The 21,030-nt window shown below is 41.0% G+C and overlaps 1 protein-coding gene across 6 annotated transcripts in view; it reads right to left on the bottom strand.

Moving 5' to 3' along the window:
- Positions 1-21,030, bottom strand: part of LOC146385258 (nucleosome-remodeling factor subunit BPTF-like) — a 56,732-nt gene that overhangs the window by 27,200 nt on the left and 8,502 nt on the right. For 2 of the 6 annotated variants that reach the window (XM_084930881.1, XM_084930884.1), the window contains exons 3-18: positions 16,409-16,460; positions 16,020-16,188; positions 13,670-13,930; positions 13,014-13,211; positions 11,816-12,004; positions 11,445-11,620; positions 10,397-10,576; positions 9,902-10,083; positions 9,481-9,612; positions 8,672-8,801; positions 7,957-8,092; positions 7,383-7,670; positions 5,163-7,251; positions 1,797-1,921; positions 899-1,051; positions 292-442 (exon numbers count right to left, since the gene is read on the bottom strand). In XM_084930881.1, coding sequence (XP_084787007.1) covers positions 292-442; positions 899-1,051; positions 1,797-1,921; positions 5,163-7,251; positions 7,383-7,670; positions 7,957-8,092; positions 8,672-8,801; positions 9,481-9,612; positions 9,902-10,083; positions 10,397-10,576; positions 11,445-11,620; positions 11,816-12,004; positions 13,014-13,211; positions 13,670-13,930; positions 16,020-16,188; positions 16,409-16,460 — 4,611 coding nt within the window. The remainder of the gene's footprint in view (positions 1-291; positions 443-898; positions 1,052-1,796; positions 1,922-5,162; positions 7,252-7,382; positions 7,671-7,956; positions 8,093-8,671; positions 8,802-9,480; positions 9,613-9,901; positions 10,084-10,396; positions 10,577-11,444; positions 11,621-11,815; positions 12,005-13,013; positions 13,212-13,669; positions 13,931-16,019; positions 16,189-16,408; positions 16,461-21,030) is intronic. The other 4 variants (XM_084930883.1, XM_084930882.1, XM_084930885.1 and 1 more) reach the window with 4 other exon arrangements.

The raw sequence follows: 21,030 nt of genomic DNA, 5'->3' as shown, positions 1-21,030 counted from the left end.
AGAAATTTATTGATGTATTTGTCAAATTCTTAAGTATGCAAGTAGGATGTCTAGAGTGATGGAGTTAAATACTAAAAGAAAAAAAAACTCCAGTGAAATAGACCTTCCAGCATATCTCACACAAATCTAACCCGACGATTTACTTCTAGCTGAGTCAGAAAATTCTTCTTCTGAAAAGAAATCTTCTGGAACAATATCTGGCTCTCAGTATGGCATGTTTCTATACTGACTAATATAATTAGTCCTACACAGGACGCGCAAACATATTCCGCTTAAATTTGTGACTCTGACCTTTCTGAGAAGGCTCTAATCTCCCAGAGGTCCAGCTCCTCCTCGGCTACCCAGGTCTCGATCACCACTGGGCCAGTCTGCTTGGCAGGCTCGGGCTTCTTGGGGCGCAAGGCACTGGATCGCAGACCCTTCCTCTGTGGGGTGTGGGTTTCTGGCAGAAAGATGAACAAATGATTGATGACAATTTGTAATTACATTTGGTATTGGACAGAAACGGGGCCCATGTAAATGTGTCAGTTTTACAGCCTGGTTACAATAATAACTTGTACGGAGTGTAAAATGTAAATTAAAACAGACTGCACATCTTTTAAAACCAATATTTAACAATAAATAATACAAAGACAGCATATCCAATGCTGAAATACTGAGCAACAACCAACTATTGCAGGGAAACCAAACAGAAGAAAGAAAAAACTGTATTTAAACATTTATAGTATGGTTTTATTTATACAGTTTAAAAGTTCAAAACAGGTTTGCATATTTCTGTTATTAACAAAGAGTTAGCAATGTAATAGTTTCACTTTGTGTTTGATGGTGAGAAACGACATGAGACGATTTTGTTTTGTTTGTTTTTTAATAAATGTGAAAAAATAAAAGTCTGTTTTACCTTTTGGAGTTTCTGGCACTCCAAGGGGGCAGATGATTTTGCGTATGCAGTACTCTGAGCGGATGCCGTATGGTCCCACATCGCGGCGCTTGATGATCTCGGTGGTGGTGATTTCAGTATCTGATGTCTCTGTAGCAATGAGTGGGGATAGGGCTGGGTTGGTATGGTGATGAGGAGGAAAGCCCGAAAAGATGGAGGAAACGCACTCCAACATAAAAACAGTGATGCCCAAAAATGTTTTACACATGCTATTATTCTGTTGGGCCAGCACAGGGATAAGTATAGAGAGAGAGGACATCAAGAAGCAAAGACACTACAAGTTGGAATTTTTGGGAAGGCAGCAGTTGCTGACCGGAAAGATTACCATGCCTTATAACAGCGGTCTCCAACCCCCGGGCCACGGACCAGTACCGGTCCGTGAGTCGTTTGGTACCGGGCCGCGAGAGTTGAGGTTCGGGTGTGAAATGTATGGTTTTCAGGGTTTTTAGCGTTATTTTGGTTGTCGTTTACTCGGTTTTTCTGGGTCGTTTCACATGTGTTATGAATAAATCTTCTTTTTTCGGTACCGGTACTAGTTTTATTTTGTTGTATTTATCTGCGACACCTTAAAGGCCGGTCCGTGAAAATACTGTCGGGCATAAACCGGTCCGTGGAGCAAAAAAGGTTGGAGACCGCTGCCTTACAAGTTAGTAAAAAAACAACAACAATTGAAATAAAATCCTGAAAAAAATCTGAACTTACCTCAAAATGAAAAATAAATAAATAAAAATAACATTTATAATCCAAGCTGTAGCTGGAAGCACTTATTTAGCATAAGACCTCTGTAGGAGTTTGTTGCCATTCCTCACAGAAAATGGATGAAAACTGTAAATGATTATTGGAACTGTTGAAGGTCTACCTGTACGCGTGGTGCCGACAGCAGCGGACGGTTTCACGGCCATGTCGTCCCATCTCAGACACGCCCACAGGAGCCTCAGCATGAGGCTCACTCCAGCCATAGACTTAACTGTCTGCAGTCGATACCTGGACAGATAGATACCGATTACATTAAATTATCTACCACATTATTCCAAAGAAATAATGCACACAGACAGGCCTCATGAACCAGGAGCCTTTTTCCTCCTTTCACAGCACCACTGTGCTCCCTGTCTCGTTGTTGTATAGTGCAAATTAATATTTGAATCAGGCATAGAAACACTACTGACAGCACTTAAGGTGTCACTGAAATGACTGACTCAGAGTTACAGAAAACACGATCATGGGTCTGGAAGCGGCAGAATAAAAACAAATGAGAGTTGTTGGTGATGATGTTGACACTTCACACCTGTTTCCACTAAAGAAACAGAACAGATCTCTGCAGGGCTATTTATTTCTACAAGGCAAATCAAGCAAGTAAACAATTCTGAACATAACAGACTCTTCTCAGTCTAGAAATAGACAACAACATCTCATCCATCAATAAATAATTTCCAAAAGAAGGAAAAATCCCTTCCTTATATCGTTATGACTGCTATGACAATGAGGTTAGCATTTGGATATCGTCATTAACGGCATCTTAAACATCTGAAAAAACACGATCGTCACAGGGCTTATTATGTGTACGGGGTCTGGTGGATATTCCCTTTCCCATGTGTAACCGCAGATGGAAAAATATGCCTGGGTTGCAGGGCTTGGTCAGCGTGCAAAGCGAACATCGTGACACCTCTCCGACCACCGAATGATTCATGTCTCCTTTGGAACTCTGAGGTCGGGTCAAAATAACCAGAGGTCCCCGTGTGACACCAGAGTCAGAGCTACAGCATCACCCGAGGCCAAAGCCACAAACGGCAGACAGGAAGAATGAAGACATAACGAACAATAAATCACCAGGACATGGCGCTCTGCCAAAGCTGGGAAACTGTTTAAAGGGGAAGGATGAGAAGCGAGCGCTTATAAAACTTAGAAGAAACACAAAAACTGCTTTTGTATAATCCTACAAGAACCACAGAGCAATACAGAGAAGATTACGCACTGTGTCACACTTGCGCTCTGGCTATCATTACTTACGTTTTCTTCTTAGGAAAAGAAAGTGTGGTTACAGAGAGTTTATGCTATGAAATGCTGCATTTTTGAGCTCATTTCCTGGATATTACATTTCAAGAGAAATGAGAAGTCCAGTAAAAAGAACTCATTAAGAACATTTTTAATTGCAGTGCTGCTGGACAGAATATGATATGAAGCGGAACCTCACAATATCTGATAAAAGTGGATAACCTTGGTTATACCATGATGTTCAAAAGCCATTTAATGTAATTCTAATTCCATGATTATGCTGCTCCAAAATCTGAAAAAAGACAGCTCCTTTGGCCTGCTCTTTTACTCACAGCGGGTAGAATCACCAGTTAACATAACAAGCACATGTTTTTAAACTGTGGGCGATCATGAGCTCTAAAGAAAGCCTCCAACTGACTTTGAACCAAGAAACGTCTTGCAGTAAGGCGACATTGAAACCATCGGAGCACTCCGAACACATCCAAAGGAGTTAACACAGTAGGTATTTCCACATATTTGACTTGACAGATTTTTACGCCCTACCTGATGTAAGCCTCAAGAAATTTGCGTCTCCTCCCGGGATACAACCAGGGAACTCAGCTTATGAACCAAGGAGGATGTCCTCGCATTTAACATATTTTGAAATATACTCCCTCTGAATGGCCATTAATTAACAGTTAAAAGCAATATGTTGGTTTTTTTTTTTTTTTAATTTCCTTCAGTCTATTCAATTCAGGGTCACGGTGGGACTGGAGACCAGAGATGGGCAGTAACGCGTTACTTGTAACTGATTACTTTTTTAAAGTAACGAGTAAAGTAAGGGATTACTATCGCAAAAACGGTAATTAGATTACCGTTACTTTCCCGTAAGCACGCTGCGTTACTGCGTTACTAAAACCCTGATTTTTTTGCGAGAATGTCTCATGACAGTGACGTAAGCGAGTGCGACGTTTGTGACAACAGCTGTGTGCAGATCAACAATGGATCATATATAGAGTGCAGGAGAGAGTATGAGCGTGCAGCGTTTAAAGCCTGGAAGTACTGACCTTACTTTAAGTTTGATTCCGTAAAAAGTGACAAAAACATTAGTGTCCGTTGTGCATGGGAAGAAAACTTCTTTTTACAGCGAAAAAACCCCCTAAACAAGCACCGAGTGCGCTATGATGTAATGGGAAATTCACAGAAAAACTCGCGGATTCTTCCACTGACCGCTGCGGCACACCTGCACCAGGGTAAACCTCCGCCTACCCTACTCCTGCTTTACAGGTGAAAATAGAGCCAAAGGACCGCTAGTCTTTGATTTTATTTATTTTCTGCTGTGTTTTACTTGCATCTATTTGAAAGACTGAGTGTAAACACAAAAAATATTTTATTTTATGTGCTCAAATGTGCAAAAATAGGTTTAAATGTTAAACTAATTTCTTCCAGTCAGAGAATGGTGCATGTAATTAAATTTTTACTTGATGCATAAAGTTAAAAGATTAAAACTAATAAAACAAGTTTTAAAAAGAGACTTTTCCATTTGATTACATTTTGTATGATGGATTATGTAGAAAAAGTAGAATTGGGCTGAAAGATCTATTGCTTTATCACCTATTCAGGTTGTAAATCTTGTTTTTAAAAAGTAACTAAGTAATTAATTACTTTTGAAAATAAGTAATCAGTAAAGTAACAGGATTACTTTTTTGGGGAAGTAATCAGTAATTAGTTACTGATTACTTTTTTCAAGTAACTTGACCAACACTGCTGGAGACTATCCCAGCTATCACAGGGTGAGAGGGAGGGTATACCCTGGAGGGGCTGCCTGGCTATCACAGGCCTACAGCAGACCGACAGATCACCATTCATGCTCACATTCACACTTATGTCCAATTCTGAATGACCAATCAAAGGAACATGGGAAATAACCAGACCTACGAAGTTACGCTCAGGATGCCCATGCTCGGAAATGATAAAAACAGGATCAAACAAGATTAAACTCCTAAGTAGTTTCCACCGCCGGAGACAAGAAAAGGAAACAAATGATAATGAAGATGATGAGCTGGCAATGTCTCTTCTAGGCTTTAAAGATCAACTTGCTTCCACTTTTGCTTTTTCTATTCATGCTTAAAGAAATATGGATCTTATCTAAGACTCATTACAGATAATAGAATTTAATAACACACCGGCTTCAGAGAGAGAGGACAGTAAGTAAGACGTGTGTGAGGAAGACAAACTGAGAATGGGACCTTACCTCCAGGTGATGCCAAACGTAGGTCTGGGCGAAGGATACGGCCAGATATCAAGTGCTGGCTTAGCATTGTAACTAAACACTGGCACCTCACGGAATCCGCCTCGCCTGGCCAGGATCTTTAAGTCATCGTGCGGAAGTACAAAAATACTCTTCCGGCTGCTCTTGGTGACAAACTTGCAGTAAGAGGGAAGAGCTGTGTCCGAGCGGGTCTTCTTAGTGCGGGAGAACTTGAGGAGGCGCACACGGCCCTTTGTTGACAACGAGTCCTCCTCGCTCACGGTAACAGACGACACTGAGGTTTTACCGCTGGAGTCAGTAGTTGACTCGCCCACAGAAGCTAAAAGTGTTGTTTTCTGCTCTTGTGTCACCATTTCACTCTGGCTGTCTTCAGACTGGCCATCGAGCCCCGGGGAGAAGATTTTGGTCACAGTTGTTTTGGTCATGGTTGTGAGGGTAGACACGGCGCTGCTCTCTGTTGTCGACACTACAGGCACCACCGGTTCTCCAGATGTCATCGACGGCACCTTGGCTATCCTCATCTCAGTGGAAAGTACTGTGGTGGTAGTGGTGGTGGAGGTTGTGGTTACCTGTGTGATGATGGTCTTGACTGGTTCCGTCGCCCCACCGTTGCCGTTCTCCTCTGCAAAGTCGTCGCTCAGACTCGACTCCTCCGCTGAAGGTATAGGAGAGGGAGCCATTCTTATGATCTTGACGCCAGGACTGGGTTTGGTCTCCGTGCACTCAAAAGATGATGTGCTGTTGTGAACATTCGGAGTATGCTCTGCGGGTGTGTCTACGTTATTTTCCAGCTTTGTTTTCTTCAGTGGAGGTTTGTAATCTTGGTCAGAATTTGTAATCTTGCTTTCTGCCTCTACCTTAGAAGCTAAACAATTTTCTTTGACCCTAACCTCCGTGCTAGTGTTTAAAGAAGCAAGATCCCCGTTCACTAAAGGCTTTTGCTGCGTGGTGTCTTTCAGCGACACAGCAAGCTGTTGTTCATCTTCATCCTTCCCAATACTGTTCACCTTGGGCTGAGGCCTGTTGTTGAGCATGCCATTATTTGAGCTCATCACAGAGTTACCCAGCATGTTTTCACCCCCAAAACCATCATTACCATTTACCTGAGGGAGAGGAGAAACTGGCTCGGGAGTGCCAGTTACAGTCCTACCATCTCCAATATCTTGCATATTGTCTTGACTATCCTCTGGCCCCATACCGTTTTCCTCTGTGCTCAAATGCACTGAGCCTAAAACTTCTGTGTTTTGCTGAACCGGTTTTAAAGGAGCTGTGTCTTGACTGTCTTTTTGGTCAAGACCACTTCTAAATGTCACTGCAGCATTCAGTTTTAATTTGGGTTCCTCAGACCCTTCATTCTCAGTAAGCGCAGCCTTCGTAACATCTGATGCTACACAGTCTGCTTGTTGCTCTAAAGAACTAGCTGTTGTTTCTTGCACATCGGGGAGTTTAACAGCCTCTTGCCCTGAACTAGCTTCCTTTGGCCCCGTAGTCCTTTCATTTTCCACCAATTTCTGGGGCGAGGAGGTGGTTTGGTGTTGTGGTGAATTTGAATTTTCACCTGTACTGCTACTGTCTTTGGGTGTGGAGTCTGTAACAGGAGAAGGAAGAGGAGTGACAATCTTATCTGGAGTTTTAGAGAGTTCATCCCGACTCTCCCCTTCTACTTTTTGTCCTCCAACTTCTCCTTGCCCTGGAGATTCAGTTGTGGAAGGTTTCTCCTCCACTTTCACAGCTTCACCCAGTGTGAGATGTGTCTGAGTGAGAGATTGGGGCTTGAGTGGTGACCGTGGCCGGACCGGAGTGCTTAGAGCAGGGGTTGGTGTGGATGAAACTTGTTTAAGCTCCTGGGGTTTGGAGGCTGACACCTGTTCCCTTTGCCTCTCTTCGATAATGTGCTGCTTCACTCTGCGTTCAAGTAGACTGTCCAGTTTGGAGGACTTGACCTTCTTCTTGTAAGCAATGCGGGTGAGGAAGCCTTTGCTGACATCCACTACGTCGTAGTTAAATGGTCGCTGAAGGCTTTCTGTTGGCTCCTCTTTCAGGGAATCCTTATCTTCCTGAATACAGGAACCTGGAGAGAAAACAATTCAGATTAAATGTGTTTCTTTACATTAGAATCTTAAGTATTAGAGCTAAAGTAGTTTAAAGTAAATGACCACTCATAGTATACATGCAACAGAACGCAATGTTAATCGGTCATACTTTGCACTTCATCTGACGGCGAGTCTGTTGAATCCACTTCCATCTTCGTTGGCAATTCCTCTGCCGGCAATTCCTCTTTCGCCTTCTCCTTTTCATCCAAATCTTCTTTCTTTTCTTCGTCCCTCTTCTCATTTGACGTTTGTTGATCTGTCAGTGGCTTGGGGAGGCCAGAGGAGTCTTCTTCTGTTGCTTCGCTGCTTGTTGCAGCAGCTCCCTGAGCTTCTGGTGTGACTACACTAGGCCGTCGACTCAAGTCCAGCAGAGTACACTTCTTGCCAAATTTAGCATCTTTGAAAAACAGAATGAGAGGATAACCTTATATTAAGCTGCTCACACATTGTTATTATATTAACTGAGCAAATTAGCAGGACAGACCATCAATAATTGAATTTACTGGGAACTTTTGGGAAAATTACATTAAATTCCCCAGGACATCAGCATAAATCCAGAGAAATTTAATTCGCTGTTGACCAATAAACACAAACAATAACACGTAAAAATAACTGAATGAGGTACAAATCTGTCTAATAACTAAAAAGCACAGTATATGCCATAAAAGCCTCCTGTTCCACACCTTCCAGTTCTTTGCGGTAGTTGGCGTTGGTGTTTCCTGGAAGTCTGGGAACAAATCGTGGCACATAAGTTTTACTGATCCAGCTCCAGCCCCCGTAGCCTGTAACACGATACTCCTCTCCTTTCTGCTTCCACACCTACATGTAGGACAAGAAAGTAGGCAAGAAAAGAGGAATCAGGTAAAGTGAAAATATTCACAAGGGGGGGAAATAAGTGGTGGGAAACTAAGAGGGTGATCATACAAAGAGCTTTAAGGTTACAAAGTTATTTGCACACCGATCACTAATTGCTGAGGGAAATGACTCACAGCAGAGCTTAACTTTCTGCATCAAAGAGCCTTTGATCGGCCCTCATGCATGTATGCACAACATGCACTTCAGTGTTTCCCACTAAAAGGACTCATTTTCCAAAGTTTCAATGCAGATGTAGATTAGACCGGCATACTGCAGTTACCATTAAAATTAGTGCACAATCATTTCACAAGTGCATCTAAGCATGATTGCCTATCTTACCATTTACCTATTTGTCATTTAACTGTGGTCTTCCTGCACAGTATTAAGTATAAATTTACATTAAACGTTGTCCAATCTGAAATGATGTGCTAATCTCTGGATGAGCTTATCCAGGTTTACATATGAAATCCATCATCCATTCAATAATTCATGTGCCAGAATTTAAATAATCAGTTCAACTGCAGCAATTTGTGCAGCGCCTACCTGATGTTTTATTGGAAAGGTGTATTTGACCCAGGTGGCCTGTTGCAACGTCTCCTCATCCTCCAACTTCTTCTCCCTTTTCTTTACTTTTTCTTTCTCCTCACGCTCCATGGATGTCATGCGATTTAACCTGAAATGCATTTTAAATTGTCATACAGCTCGTACATTTTAAATGTTTCCATCTTTATGCTAAGAGAAGCAGAAAAGAAGCCGTTTTTGAGCGATCTGCATCTGAAATTTTGTTTTCATAGAGTGCTGCATCAACAATATTATCATTGCTGCATGTGATAACATCATACATGGTGATGGATCACAAAAACTTCTTCCTTTCAAACTCTGATTAAAGATGAGGAGATGACAGTAAGTCTTGAAACCATTCCATGAAAACCTCACACATATACACACTGATACAAGTCCTTGAAACACCACTTTCTCTCTCACTTACTAACAGTTCGGGCTTACACATACACACATTCTGCTCTTAACCTTGTGAAATCTTGGACAATCACTTCTTCAAAAGAGCCCTTGTGTTGCTGAAGCAGTCGTAGAGGCAGGGGTGGGTGGTGGCTGGTTGTGGACTTGCAATCTAAATATTATGCCTCACAGCCAGGGTGGGCCTTTTGATCTGATCTGGGTAAGATCAGCTCTGCCAGTTAACTGGATGCACATCCCCCCCATGTACGTGCACTGAAAGCTTGTTTGAGCTCTTCAAGGTATTTGAATTTTTTTGTAAAACTCAATTTATTTGTGTTTGTGAAGTGATAGCAGCATGTATGGTGCGCACTGTAAATATGTAAAGATTTTCATACCTGGTATGGCCCAGTGAATCCTTCCAGATGGGCAACATGGCCACAGGTTTGATTGCACACTCCAGGATGGCCAGAGCCAGTGCAAACTCTCTGGCCTTACTGCACATCTGAACTGCTTTGATCCAATTGGTCCTTGAAAGAAAAAAATAAACAAAAACAACATTTTAGCATGTTTCGACCTCCTCCTGTACTCTGGGTTCTTTCAGATTTAGGCTACAGAATATTTGTAAGCGGACAGTCTGACCACGATTTGCTTTTACATCTGTTAAAAATGCTACTTTGACCCAAAAAGTAACTGATTTACTGAAAGGTATTAACCTCACTAGCAAGTTATGACATAAAACCTAAAACCCACTAAACAAAGCCAGTGGAGCACATGAGATATTATTGTTATATCCCAGTCCCCCACTCCCTTTTATACCTGTGTGACGCCCAGTTCGGATGCATGAATGGTGCTGGAACATTGTTCTCCAGCTGAATGATAGTGAGCCTCAATGTGGAGATAGTCAGAACCTTGGAGCCATAAATGGACCCATTCCACTTAAACTCTCCTGCTGGTGTCATGCAGAATTTGTGGGAGAGATGCCGCCTCTTGTCATGGTCCTGTAAACAAACAGATAAATGGAATTTAGTTGGGAATTGGAATCCAGTAACTCAAAGAACTGAATGAGATTTTTCACTTGGAACTTAATTCCACATCTGGATAGTAACTGGTGTAAACTGCCACATATAACAAGTAAAGACACATATGTTCACAAGTGAGGACAACTTCAATGTGACTAGCACTACCATAAAAACAGTAGAAACACATGCAAATAAAAACAGCAGAAGAATACCGTAACCAAAGAGCCAGGCAGACAGATGCAGTAATGAAAGAACATTCAAATGTTAGAAACAAAGATGTCATGCTACTTGCCTCTCTATGCTGGTGCTTGTTGAGGGCCAGGGCGTTGGAGCTGTACTGGTTATGGTAGATGCGGTACTTGCCCTCCTGCCCAAGCTTGAAGTATTGGTTCAGGGTCCCCTTCATTACCACCTCTTTGCTGCTGCGTGTGCTGACGCGAGTGATGTCACCTTGTGCGTTTACTACCAGTACCTAAAAAAGTAAGCAAAGAATGAAAATCCAGTTGGAATGGAAAACGTGTCCCTATTGTCTTCCTCCCATCACTCCCAACTGTTCACAGCAAATGCCTGCCCCTCCCTGACCCTGGTTTCGCCAGAGGTTTTTTCCTGCAAGAAGGGACTTTTTCTTTCCCACTGTTGCTAAGTGCTTCCCAATTGTTGGAGCTTTCTCCCCATTATTTTAGGGTCCTAACTTGACAATTTAAAGAGCCTTAAGTGGTGCTATATAGATAAAAGCAAACTGAATTGAACTACCCACACTGACAATGCAGCCTTGAAATTAGCTAAAGTAAAAAAAAAAAAAAAGACGTATGAAAACGTGTATGAGTATGACACGCCTGAACAACCGCCGGGTTATATCGTAATATCCAGTGTTACAGTGGGTGGTTCAGGTGAAGATGATAATGTATGTTTATTTTCAATACCAATGTTGTCTCTGTGCATTTTCCAAGTCACAGTAAAATTATTAACAGCAATAACAAAGCATTCCCTGAACCTTTCATTCAAATCCTTATATCCTTAAACAAGCTCCTCCTCCCTTTTCTCTTACATTTACTATTGCTGGCTGTAAAATTACAGCCAAAAAAAAATAGACTATATGATTTATTGGATAAAGCATTAGAATATATCTTAGTTATAAGCATCAAAGTATCGCAAATAAAAATAATACTTTTAAGAAAGAAAAAAAAACACTTTAAGACTTTTTTGAAAGAATCTGTGGGAATCCTTTTGTTCCTTGTAACGTCATGAATCTAAATGCCGGTCTGAACGCCCATGTTAGGAAGCTGGCACCAATTTTTCATGTATAGTCTAAAAGCCCAAATCCATTGGTGGTTTCTTACCTCTCTGCCCTCCTTGAAGCCTTTATTGGCTTCATGAACAGCAGCTGCGACCTGTTGGTTTTTCAGCTGGCTCAGCTTGCTGTCCGGGTTTCTCAGCCGGGTCACCATGCGAGTTGCTGATGACTTCTTAGCACCGGGACCTGTCCCCTCACCGTTGGTGGAGTCTTTACCGTCCCCTGGTAATGCAATGTCCAATTCAATCAGATGCAAAGGGAGTGATACACAGCTCAGTAATAAACTCAGTAATATACAGTGTGGTGGGGATTAGTAAGACATAGTGAACAGCTTCTTCTGGGATCGTTTATCTTCTGAGGTAGTATAATATAGCATCATTCAGTATAATGTAGTCACATAACACTGTTTTGTCAGACCTGCATCATCAAGGCTCGCCAGGGATGACTGGGAGGACTTGTCAGCCAAGTCTGGGGGTTCAGGACACCTCGGAGGGACACCAGCTCCAGTACTGCTGTTACTGTTTTCCTCAATGGGGTGGGGAGGCTGGCTTAGGCTGGGGATGCCATCACCACTGACAGGAACAGAATTTGATGGCGGGTTTTCTGCTGAACAGGCAAAATACGATAAATGTAAATTTAATCATAAACAGAGCTGACAGGTTAATTAAGAGTAATGTGACTCAACTGTGCTATTCCGTGAGTAACAATCTGAGACGCATTTCATGGATCGTTTAACCCAACAAGACAAAAGTAAACAGCACATATTGTAAATTAGAAAAATGAATACCAAGCCTTTAAAAACTTGGTCAAAAAGTGAAGGGTTAATATATAGGTTTAAAAAAAAAAATCCTTCAGTTTTAGTAAAGACAGGAACTTTCTTCTGGCCATTCTGAAAAATGTTGGGGCTGTGGCTCCCTCTGCTGATAAGCCATGCCTAATGCACGCAGCACATAAACACTTCAGGTGTAACGATTGGTCACTTGAAAGTTAAAGGCTACTAGTCCAGAGAAAGAAACGCTCAACAATGAGGCTTGTGCACACATGACATCAATGATGAAGATGAGTCAGTTTTCTGGAGTATATGCACATCGTCACTGAGCTATCAACCCAACAAAAGCAATTAATAAACAGAGCAATGTCTAATCAAAGGCAGCAGTTGTAAACAAGCAATTACAAATAAGCAGCCAAAGAAAAGCTTTTTAAAGAACCAGACAATGTGAATGCTGCCTCTAGCTGTTAAAGGAGCGTTTCTAGTCGTGCTGATTGCAGAGACAATGCAATGTGATTGCGAATCAACACAACACAATCAGCTTCTTAGCTCTTTAAAGAAAGCAAGTGTGAGGAACTGAGTTAAAGCACGAAATGACTGGAACAGTTTCAAGACAAAAGCCAATATTCAAGAAGTAACTACACAACTGAACACAAAAGCCAGTAGATGGAATGAGAGCAACATGCAAAGAGGAACACCAAAGCACTGGGAATAAATGTTGGAATGAAAATGAGATTCATCACTCAGTCCCGTGAAGTTGCAAACTGTAGCAGGGAAGCAGATCTCCAAAAGCAGCTTAACGAGGGCAATTTCTCCCTTAAATATTATCTAATATTATCTATCTACCTTCATTGCTGTTAGAGACCTCCATATGGGAACACGCCTCCGTCAGAGCCTCTGCGGTCGAGGCCGGAGGCTTCGGAGCCTCGGCGGCCACACTAGAGCTTGCAGTGACGGTTTGCGTTGGAGAAGAGGTTGCTGGAAGCAGGGATCCATCTGAGATGCTACTATTGCCTTCTTGGCCAGTGGGAGGAGCTTCACCGACTACAGATGAACAGCAGCAACATTGTAAATATGTTGATAATGCATTGGTTACTTGGAGACACTGGAGAGGGGAAATGATGATTGGGCACGTTTGTGTATAGTCTTTCTTAGAGTACGTGCAATAAAAGTGCTATTGCTCTTTTTAAATACCTCTTTATCGCAGAGGGCAGCATAGTCCCAACAAGACGTTGATGTGAATAGGCATATGTCCTTTTGTGATTGCCAGCCTGTGGCTTGAGTCTTGAAATGCTCACAGCATTTTAATAGGTCAAACACGTGTGAAATTGATTCCTCAATCAATAACTAATTACAGGATTGCAGTGATGTCGTTTGTTCAAGGCTCAAAAGCAGAATAAGACGGCTGCATACATGTTTTGTTTTATTATGATTATTACTTTGTAGCATATATTTGGTCATATTTTTATGGGTTTTAAAAAAAATAAAATAAACATAATTACCTCCAGCTTTCGCACCATCCACTTTTTTCTTTGTAGCTTCTTCTTCTTTTGTCCGCTGCTCCCCCTCTTCCTTTGCCGCTTCCTTTATCTTGGCCTCCTGCTGTCCTTCATCCTTCAACTTGACATCTTCGTCTTCCTTCTCCACATCCACCTCTCTTTTCTCCTTCTCCATCTGCGCTTTCAGGGCCTCCTCAGCAGCCCGTCTCTTCACCTCTTCCAGCTCCTCCTCCTTCTTAGCCCGCAATCGTTCCAGGATCTCCTCTGGATAAAAGAGGAAGACGTAAAGTGAAATAAATGAAAGAAAAAGTCAAATTCAGGGCTGAGCCAAGAGAAGGTACAAGAAAATTTGAAGGACTGGGAAAAAAAAGAGTTAAAACACATTTCCTCTTTGTATGTTTATGTTGGTGGTTGAGATGTTCTCAGTATATGATCATCTAAATGTCCGTCAGAAAACTGATGAAGACTTTTTAATTTAATTATTAGAGTAAATCAACAAGTAGTAGATGGATTGATAGAAATGATGACTGAAATAATATGAATGATAATGAAAAATGAGCCATGTGAGTACATTATATGACAAGATTGGACTTTATTTTTAAACATAAACTAGGAGAAAAGAGAACTGCCTTTCAATGGATTCCTGATGTTATGAATGGTGGAACCGTTAGATTGTTTATGATTTCGATAACTAGCACGTACAATATCTATATAATCACTTGTGTTAACCTGGGAAGAATTTGCTGAGAAGCAGCCCAATAGAGCTAGATTCTAGTAAGGGTCAATTTTAGGTCAACTAGTCCAGTGCTGGCGCACACAGCAAGAGTGACATTGCCGGGTAGGGCATGCTGGCTATTTAATATCCTGGGAGGGTGCTTTAGAAACAGGAATCTTTGGTGGTCTGACGACAGGTGAATGTAAAACTGGTCAACGTAAAACCTCTCCCTGTGCTGCTGTAACTGAAATACAGAAAAAGTAATGAAAAAACTGGATGCCACTACTATTGATCCTACTGCATCAATAACCAGGGAGAATTCAAACAAGGCAGTAGAAAGACTGTTCAGGTGAGACTGCCATCTCTCCAAAACACTACAATTCTGATAAAAAACAAGGGCTAAAATCCCAGTGCAGCAAGACAAAAGCAAAACAAAACATAGAAAACAGGTCAAGGGAAAAGAAACAGCAAAAATGCAAATGACTGACATCTGTTTTTATTGCTGACGCTGACAAATCTATGTTTACAGAGGTAGCTTGTAGGCTTTGATGGAAGATTTTGTGGCCAATTTGATATTTATTTTGTACATCAACTCTTTGTGAACCCATGTGTGTCATCTTGCACATCATTATCTGCCATTTGTGTTTATTCTCATTTTACCCAAATTGGGAAATCTTGCTCCAAGCAGTCCAAACAGAAGACCATGCAAACACTGAGGAAATGCCTTTATTGACACACACAAAAAGGGAATTACATTTATTCTTTTAACTCCATATTTTTGTTTCTTTTCTGTCCTAAAAATTCTTTTTTTGTTTAAACAAAACTGCTTTGAAAATGCCAGAGCTGCTGACAAATGTCGTGTCTCCACCTCCCAACCAGATATGAAACTTGCAGAGAGGAGAAGACAAAGGTGTGGCGATTCTGTACTGCGTATTATCACATTAAGACTTAAATATCTGTAATCCAAAACATAACAGAGTTATGTAGCAATACATAAACTAGATTTAAATTTTAATTCAAACCCTCTGTTTACAAGGAGCAGCCAATCAGAGGAAAGCTGGCCTTAAAGTTAAAGGAGCTGAAGTGGCTGTTTTAAGGCAGAAGAAAACCCAGTGTAAAGAAAACAGAGAAAAGATCATTATGAACCATGACTAATGCAAGACTAATCTAGCATATATTTTCCAGTGTATTATTCTTATCAACTTCCACTGCAGAGCAAACAAAATGCTATAATAAATGAGCTGATATGTGGTCAAACGCTCTTAATTTTCAGACACACAAAACGCCCTGAAACAAACAAAAGACACTGGGAGATACTCTATAGGCAGAAAGAAAAGGATAAGGAGAGAGAGTAGCTCAAGTGCTGGACATGCTCCAGACTGGGACCAGCGTAACGTTACATAATAGCTGAGTTGATTCCTATGGCCAAGCCATCTATGACTGGGTGGCATTCATGAGTACTGGCGAGAACGCAGGCAGGAATGAGGAAAGAGAGGCAGGAAGAGAAAGGGGAAAAAATTACTTTGAGTTTAAAAGAGATCATTCTCCTTTCAAGCATGATTAAACTCAGCAACAGAGAGTATCTGAGACAGTCAGAGCCTATTTTATGAGGAGGAGAAAAAATGATAATCTCTTTACCATTTGCAGCAGTGAGGAAACATTTGTTGCTGCCACGGGCCTTGTTGGTTAGGTCCTCGGTGATGTCCATATGCGTGTGCACTTCGTCCCTTATTTCCTGAAGGGCTGCATACAGGTCAGCCTCCCAGTACTCCTTATCCAAGCTATCTATCAGCTCAGCCAGCTGCACCTGAGAGAGACGGAGTTCAGGGAGCATTCAGTAAATGATCACTCCACTTCATGAGCTGGAAGTTATGACAGGCTTACTGGCAAAAAAAAAAAAAGACGGAATGCCTGGAAGCATTTCATTAGAAAGAAGGTTTGTAATAAAAGAGATGATCCAAAATGATTAAATGTGATTCGGTGAAGAGCCTACAACAGAGGCAACAAGAAAAGATGAGGCGCATTACCTTGGTGCTGTAGTACCAGATGGCTTTGTCCTCCAGCTCACCATCCTCTTCACTGTAGGGGAGACATGGGAAATTAGATAAAAAAAAGAAATAATTAAGGGGAAGAAGGAAGAGTTGCTGGCAGACATGCTCTAAATAATACAGACTCTGCTGTCTGTATTCCTTTGTTGGACTTTATGTGATTTAATTTGGTTTGCGTTTTTCCTTGTCAGGAGATTTATTCTTTTCATTTTATTTTTCATATCGAACTGTACAAAGTCCCCGAAGAGTGTGGTTACGCTTCCATTTCTTCAGATCCATAAAACAGGTTGTGCAAAACATGCAAAGTGACTTACAGCGTTTGCAGCGCGGCATGATATATTATGTCGCAAACGACCGCTGGTGGTGACCACAGTGTGAGTTGACACACCCAACGCTGCAGCTCTATTGTAGCTCTGCATTTAGAAAGATAACTTGAGGACCTGACTGCAGCTTTGGCTCATTCAGACAAATGTAGCTATGATTGTGACGCTAGCTTTCACAGTAGAGGACGGAGGCTTTCTGTCATGGGCCATCTTATCTCGTCAGTGATTTTCAGAGTAATTATATAACTTTCAACATAAAATAAATAAATAACATCGCTGTCAAAACTTTACTAACTGTGTGAACTAAGCAAAAACATAATTGGCTGTGAAGTTTTTCATAACTTTGAAGAGTGAAGACAACATGAGAGATTAAAACTAGCAGCGAGCGGACCGACATCCTGAAAGGAGAATCAAAAGAGTAGAGATATGCATCGCCGCTTCCAGTCACACCTTTCAGAGTGCAAAGCAGGATGCAGTTTTAAGTTAAAGTGACATGCTTTGTATCCAGGCAACCACACGCACAGCCAATCATGTCCACCTAAGTCTTTGGAGAGAACTGTGATTTAAACCAAGGATTAGGATTTTTACCTTTGCACAGTGGCCCTCTTGTTAGGTTGCACATGTCCCTGCCACTGTGGTTTGAATATTAAACTTAAGGTTGTAACACATTAATGGGTGTCAAGAAAAACTGCAAGGCGTAGCAGCTTAAGACTTAGTGGTACTCTTTGTGGTACTGTCAGACTCACTTTATAGAATGAATGATCAGCAATAAATGCATAATCTTCAAAGTGTATGCTTGACTGACCAAAAAAATGAACAAAGTGAGCCTTGTCAGAAATGATAAAGCCTATTTCTATCTTCTGTTTTGATTCAAATGAGTCTTTTTTTATTTATTTAAGTGAACTACATAGAAATTCCTTAACAATAAGCAGGTACAGGTCTGACATGTCTATCAGAGGGACTGTTAGACATGTTTTTTTGTTCTTATCTGCATTTGCTGAACTTGTATACCTATATATAAAATTCTGGAAGCCCATTTGATATACATTAGATTAAGGCTGTGTCATATTGTATTGCCTGTGGTAAAAAATAGTCTAAACTTTTTACATGATATAAAACTATACGAACGATATAGATGCCCTGTGTTCACGCTCCCCCGTGCACACAACAAGGAGACAAACCCAGACGTGTTTGACAGCGAGCGCCTCGTGTCCGCATCTGATGGCAACTGAATAAAAAGGGGGCCAACTTCATTATCCTCCAACAAAGCTTTGCAAAATTTGCAAAGTAGAAACATCAAACTCAAAAAACACACCATCACCATCACCATCAAGGCTACAAAGGCACGCAAGAAGGAGATATTAGCAGCTGGTGATGAGGGACCCAAAAGTAAACAAATGACTCAACCAAGTGTTGCTGGAGGACTCACTAGTTGCGCTCCATGCGACAGGACGAGCAAACGGTAGATGGAAACTACTGATGCGGTTACGCGGTGGAAAAGCAGCTGATTAAAGAGCTAGACCCAAATTACAGCATCCCAAATAGAAAATATCCTTCACATTCAATGTTATTACGTGACAAAAACAATAGAGGCTGATGAAAACTTTAATTATTAAGTATTAAAAAGGTATAAAACGCCACCTAAGCTACTTTTGCACTAACATTTGATTTCTGCTGTGTCACTGCCATTGCCATGTAATGCTGCTGCTAGCTTCATGTGGCAATAGCTTCACACTTTGAATTAGGTAGCAGTCATCAACGACAGAAGCTCATTGGAAAATACGTATAGAAAATACCCTCGTTTTTTGGCCCTGATAAGTGCTGCTGACTTCAAGCTGCAATCACTGATTAAACACTGTTCAGTTTTTTCCCTATATTATCAGAAATTTCCTTGAAATACTGTGATGTACAAACACATATTAATGCATATTAATATTTGAGCTACAGTACATGTACGACATTATCACAGCTGGCTTAGGCCTCACAGGTCTCTTAGCAACAACTTTCTCAATAACAAGTGATTACAGAGTTTACATGTTTTGGCTCTCTACATCCTCTTGCAGACCATTACATGGGGAAACCATTTGAATACAAGCGCGCTGATCCACACAGGTGTGCACACGGGTGTTCACTGTTCGTAGACTTAAATTACACCTTTCTTGGCTGCTACTTCAAAGCACATTGTGCGCTGTCTGTCCTGCGTGCTGCACAACAACATTCAATATTTAGTATTTACTGCTGTTTACACTTAGCTAGATTAATGCGATGGTGTTGTGTTTAGTATGTTGCTTTGTTTTTTTTTTTTTGCTTGTTTTCTATTCTTTCTCTCTCAACAGGTGATCCAGGAGATTTTTTTTCCCCTTTCTCACTGTCCCTCTCCCCTTCTGTTTTTCTTTTCCTTCCTCTTTCTTTCTCCCTTTCCTATCCCTCACTCATGTCTGTCCCGTCTGTAACAACTGAAAATAAAATAAAATAAAATAAATAATAAAAACAAAGGTCGATCAAATGGACCAATACGGCAATGCCGTGATGATCCATTTGGCAAAATAAATCCATTGGGTATCCTTGTTGGTCTTCAGACAACAATTCTGATGGCTAAAGAACCAAATGGGACAGGCAAAAAAAAAGAAAAAGAGATTACATGTTTTGTATGGAAATTTTGTACTTTAATATTTTTCCCCAAAGGCAGAGCCCATGTTTTTTTGCTTTAAGTACATCTTTGAAATGATATGACGGTGCTTATCTGTTCATTTTAAATAAAAGGTTTATAAATCATTTTGCTTTCTCTAAATGTTAAAAAACAAAACTGGAAATCTTAATCTTTACATGACAATGGAACAACTTCACTTCACATGGACACTTGACTTCATTTTGCAGCAGCTACAGAGTTCCTGCCAAGGGAATGTGAAGCCTCAGGCCATGTAACAGTAGTGTCTATTCAGCATCCCTCCAGGCCATCTGTGCGCACAAAACTTTTTTTCCCCCCATTGCACATACACAGCTTGTGCACTTCTTGTAAGTGAACAGAGCTTTTAAAAGGTAGTCAAAAGACTGGTTGCTCAGCACCTGCTGTTGGCTGATTTGGTGATCAGGGTGGAGCAGAGGAAGCAAAAAAAGTGAAATGTAGCAATGACAAACCTCAGGCCACCTAAACTCCTAAATCTCCTTTTGTTTAGGTCATTCACGCTCCTTTATGATTTATGTTGCACACTGTCTGCTGCTGCTGATCCAGCGGGTGCACATACACACCATCTGTGGCTGCTCAATACTAATATCAGTTGCTAGCATATGGGACCAATACTGCTGATAGTAAGGTTATGTTAAAACCATAATGGAGATGTAGTCTGGTTTAATAAAAAGCCGGTCTATTCCAGCATGCAGATATGTACTCATATGCATGAAACCAAGTTATGATACAGTAGGGCTGTTCGATATTGGATGACGATATAAAAACGTCTATCGTTTCATTTTACGCTATCGTTTGTTTCGTGGTGTCGCAAAATAAACTGTTTACGGCAATATTTTTTCATTGTTTTGATGGTCACTGTAGTGGCTATATTAATTTCTTAAAGTTCTCTCTTTCTCTTATATTTAATATAACCACACTACAGACGGACAAGCGCCTGTTTTTATGCTTTGTCGTTAGCAACAAAGACGGTAACACCATCGCGTGTCCGCTTGTTTATTTTCCACATAAACCTTTCACAATAAAGCTCAAAGATCCTGTTGAGACCTTTCAAAATAAACTGAATCACGTGAAAGAGCAGATTATTTACGGATGAGAAGCAAAAAAAGAGCCGTCAGGTGCTACAAAATAAACCTTAGACTCAAACATTAGAACAGGCTTATCCCCGCAGCACGCCGTGTAATAAATACTCACAAAGAAAACGGCGGCCGTTACAACTTATGACTGAAAATGTATCGTTTCAAGCATCGGTTAAAACACTCGACTCCAGCTACATGACGCGCAGCTGGAAACACTTCACGCAAGTCGAGCTGCCCAAGATTCACAGAATTTACAGAAAATGTTAAAATTTTGTGATTTATATCGTTATCGGACGATAGAATTCTTATATTGGGATATGAGATTTTGGTCATATCGCACAGCCCTATGATACAGTGTTAAAAACTGTAAATCACCACTTCAATTACAAATTATCTGTACCAGAAAAGTATACTTTCCAATCATTTCCACAATATGATTGTACAGTGTGGATAGAAAGAATATGGAAATTCCTGACTGTTAGTCCTGCTGGTGAATTATCTGTTTTGCAAACC

The sequence above is a fragment of the Perissodus microlepis genome, chromosome 6, assembly GCF_051167445.1.
Source record: "Perissodus microlepis isolate ML-2025 ecotype Zambia chromosome 6, ASM5116744v1, whole genome shotgun sequence".
Lineage (NCBI taxonomy): Eukaryota > Metazoa > Chordata > Actinopteri > Cichliformes > Cichlidae > Perissodus > Perissodus microlepis.
Note: the sequence above shows the minus strand (reverse complement) of the source record. Positions and strands in the feature narration are given on the sequence as shown.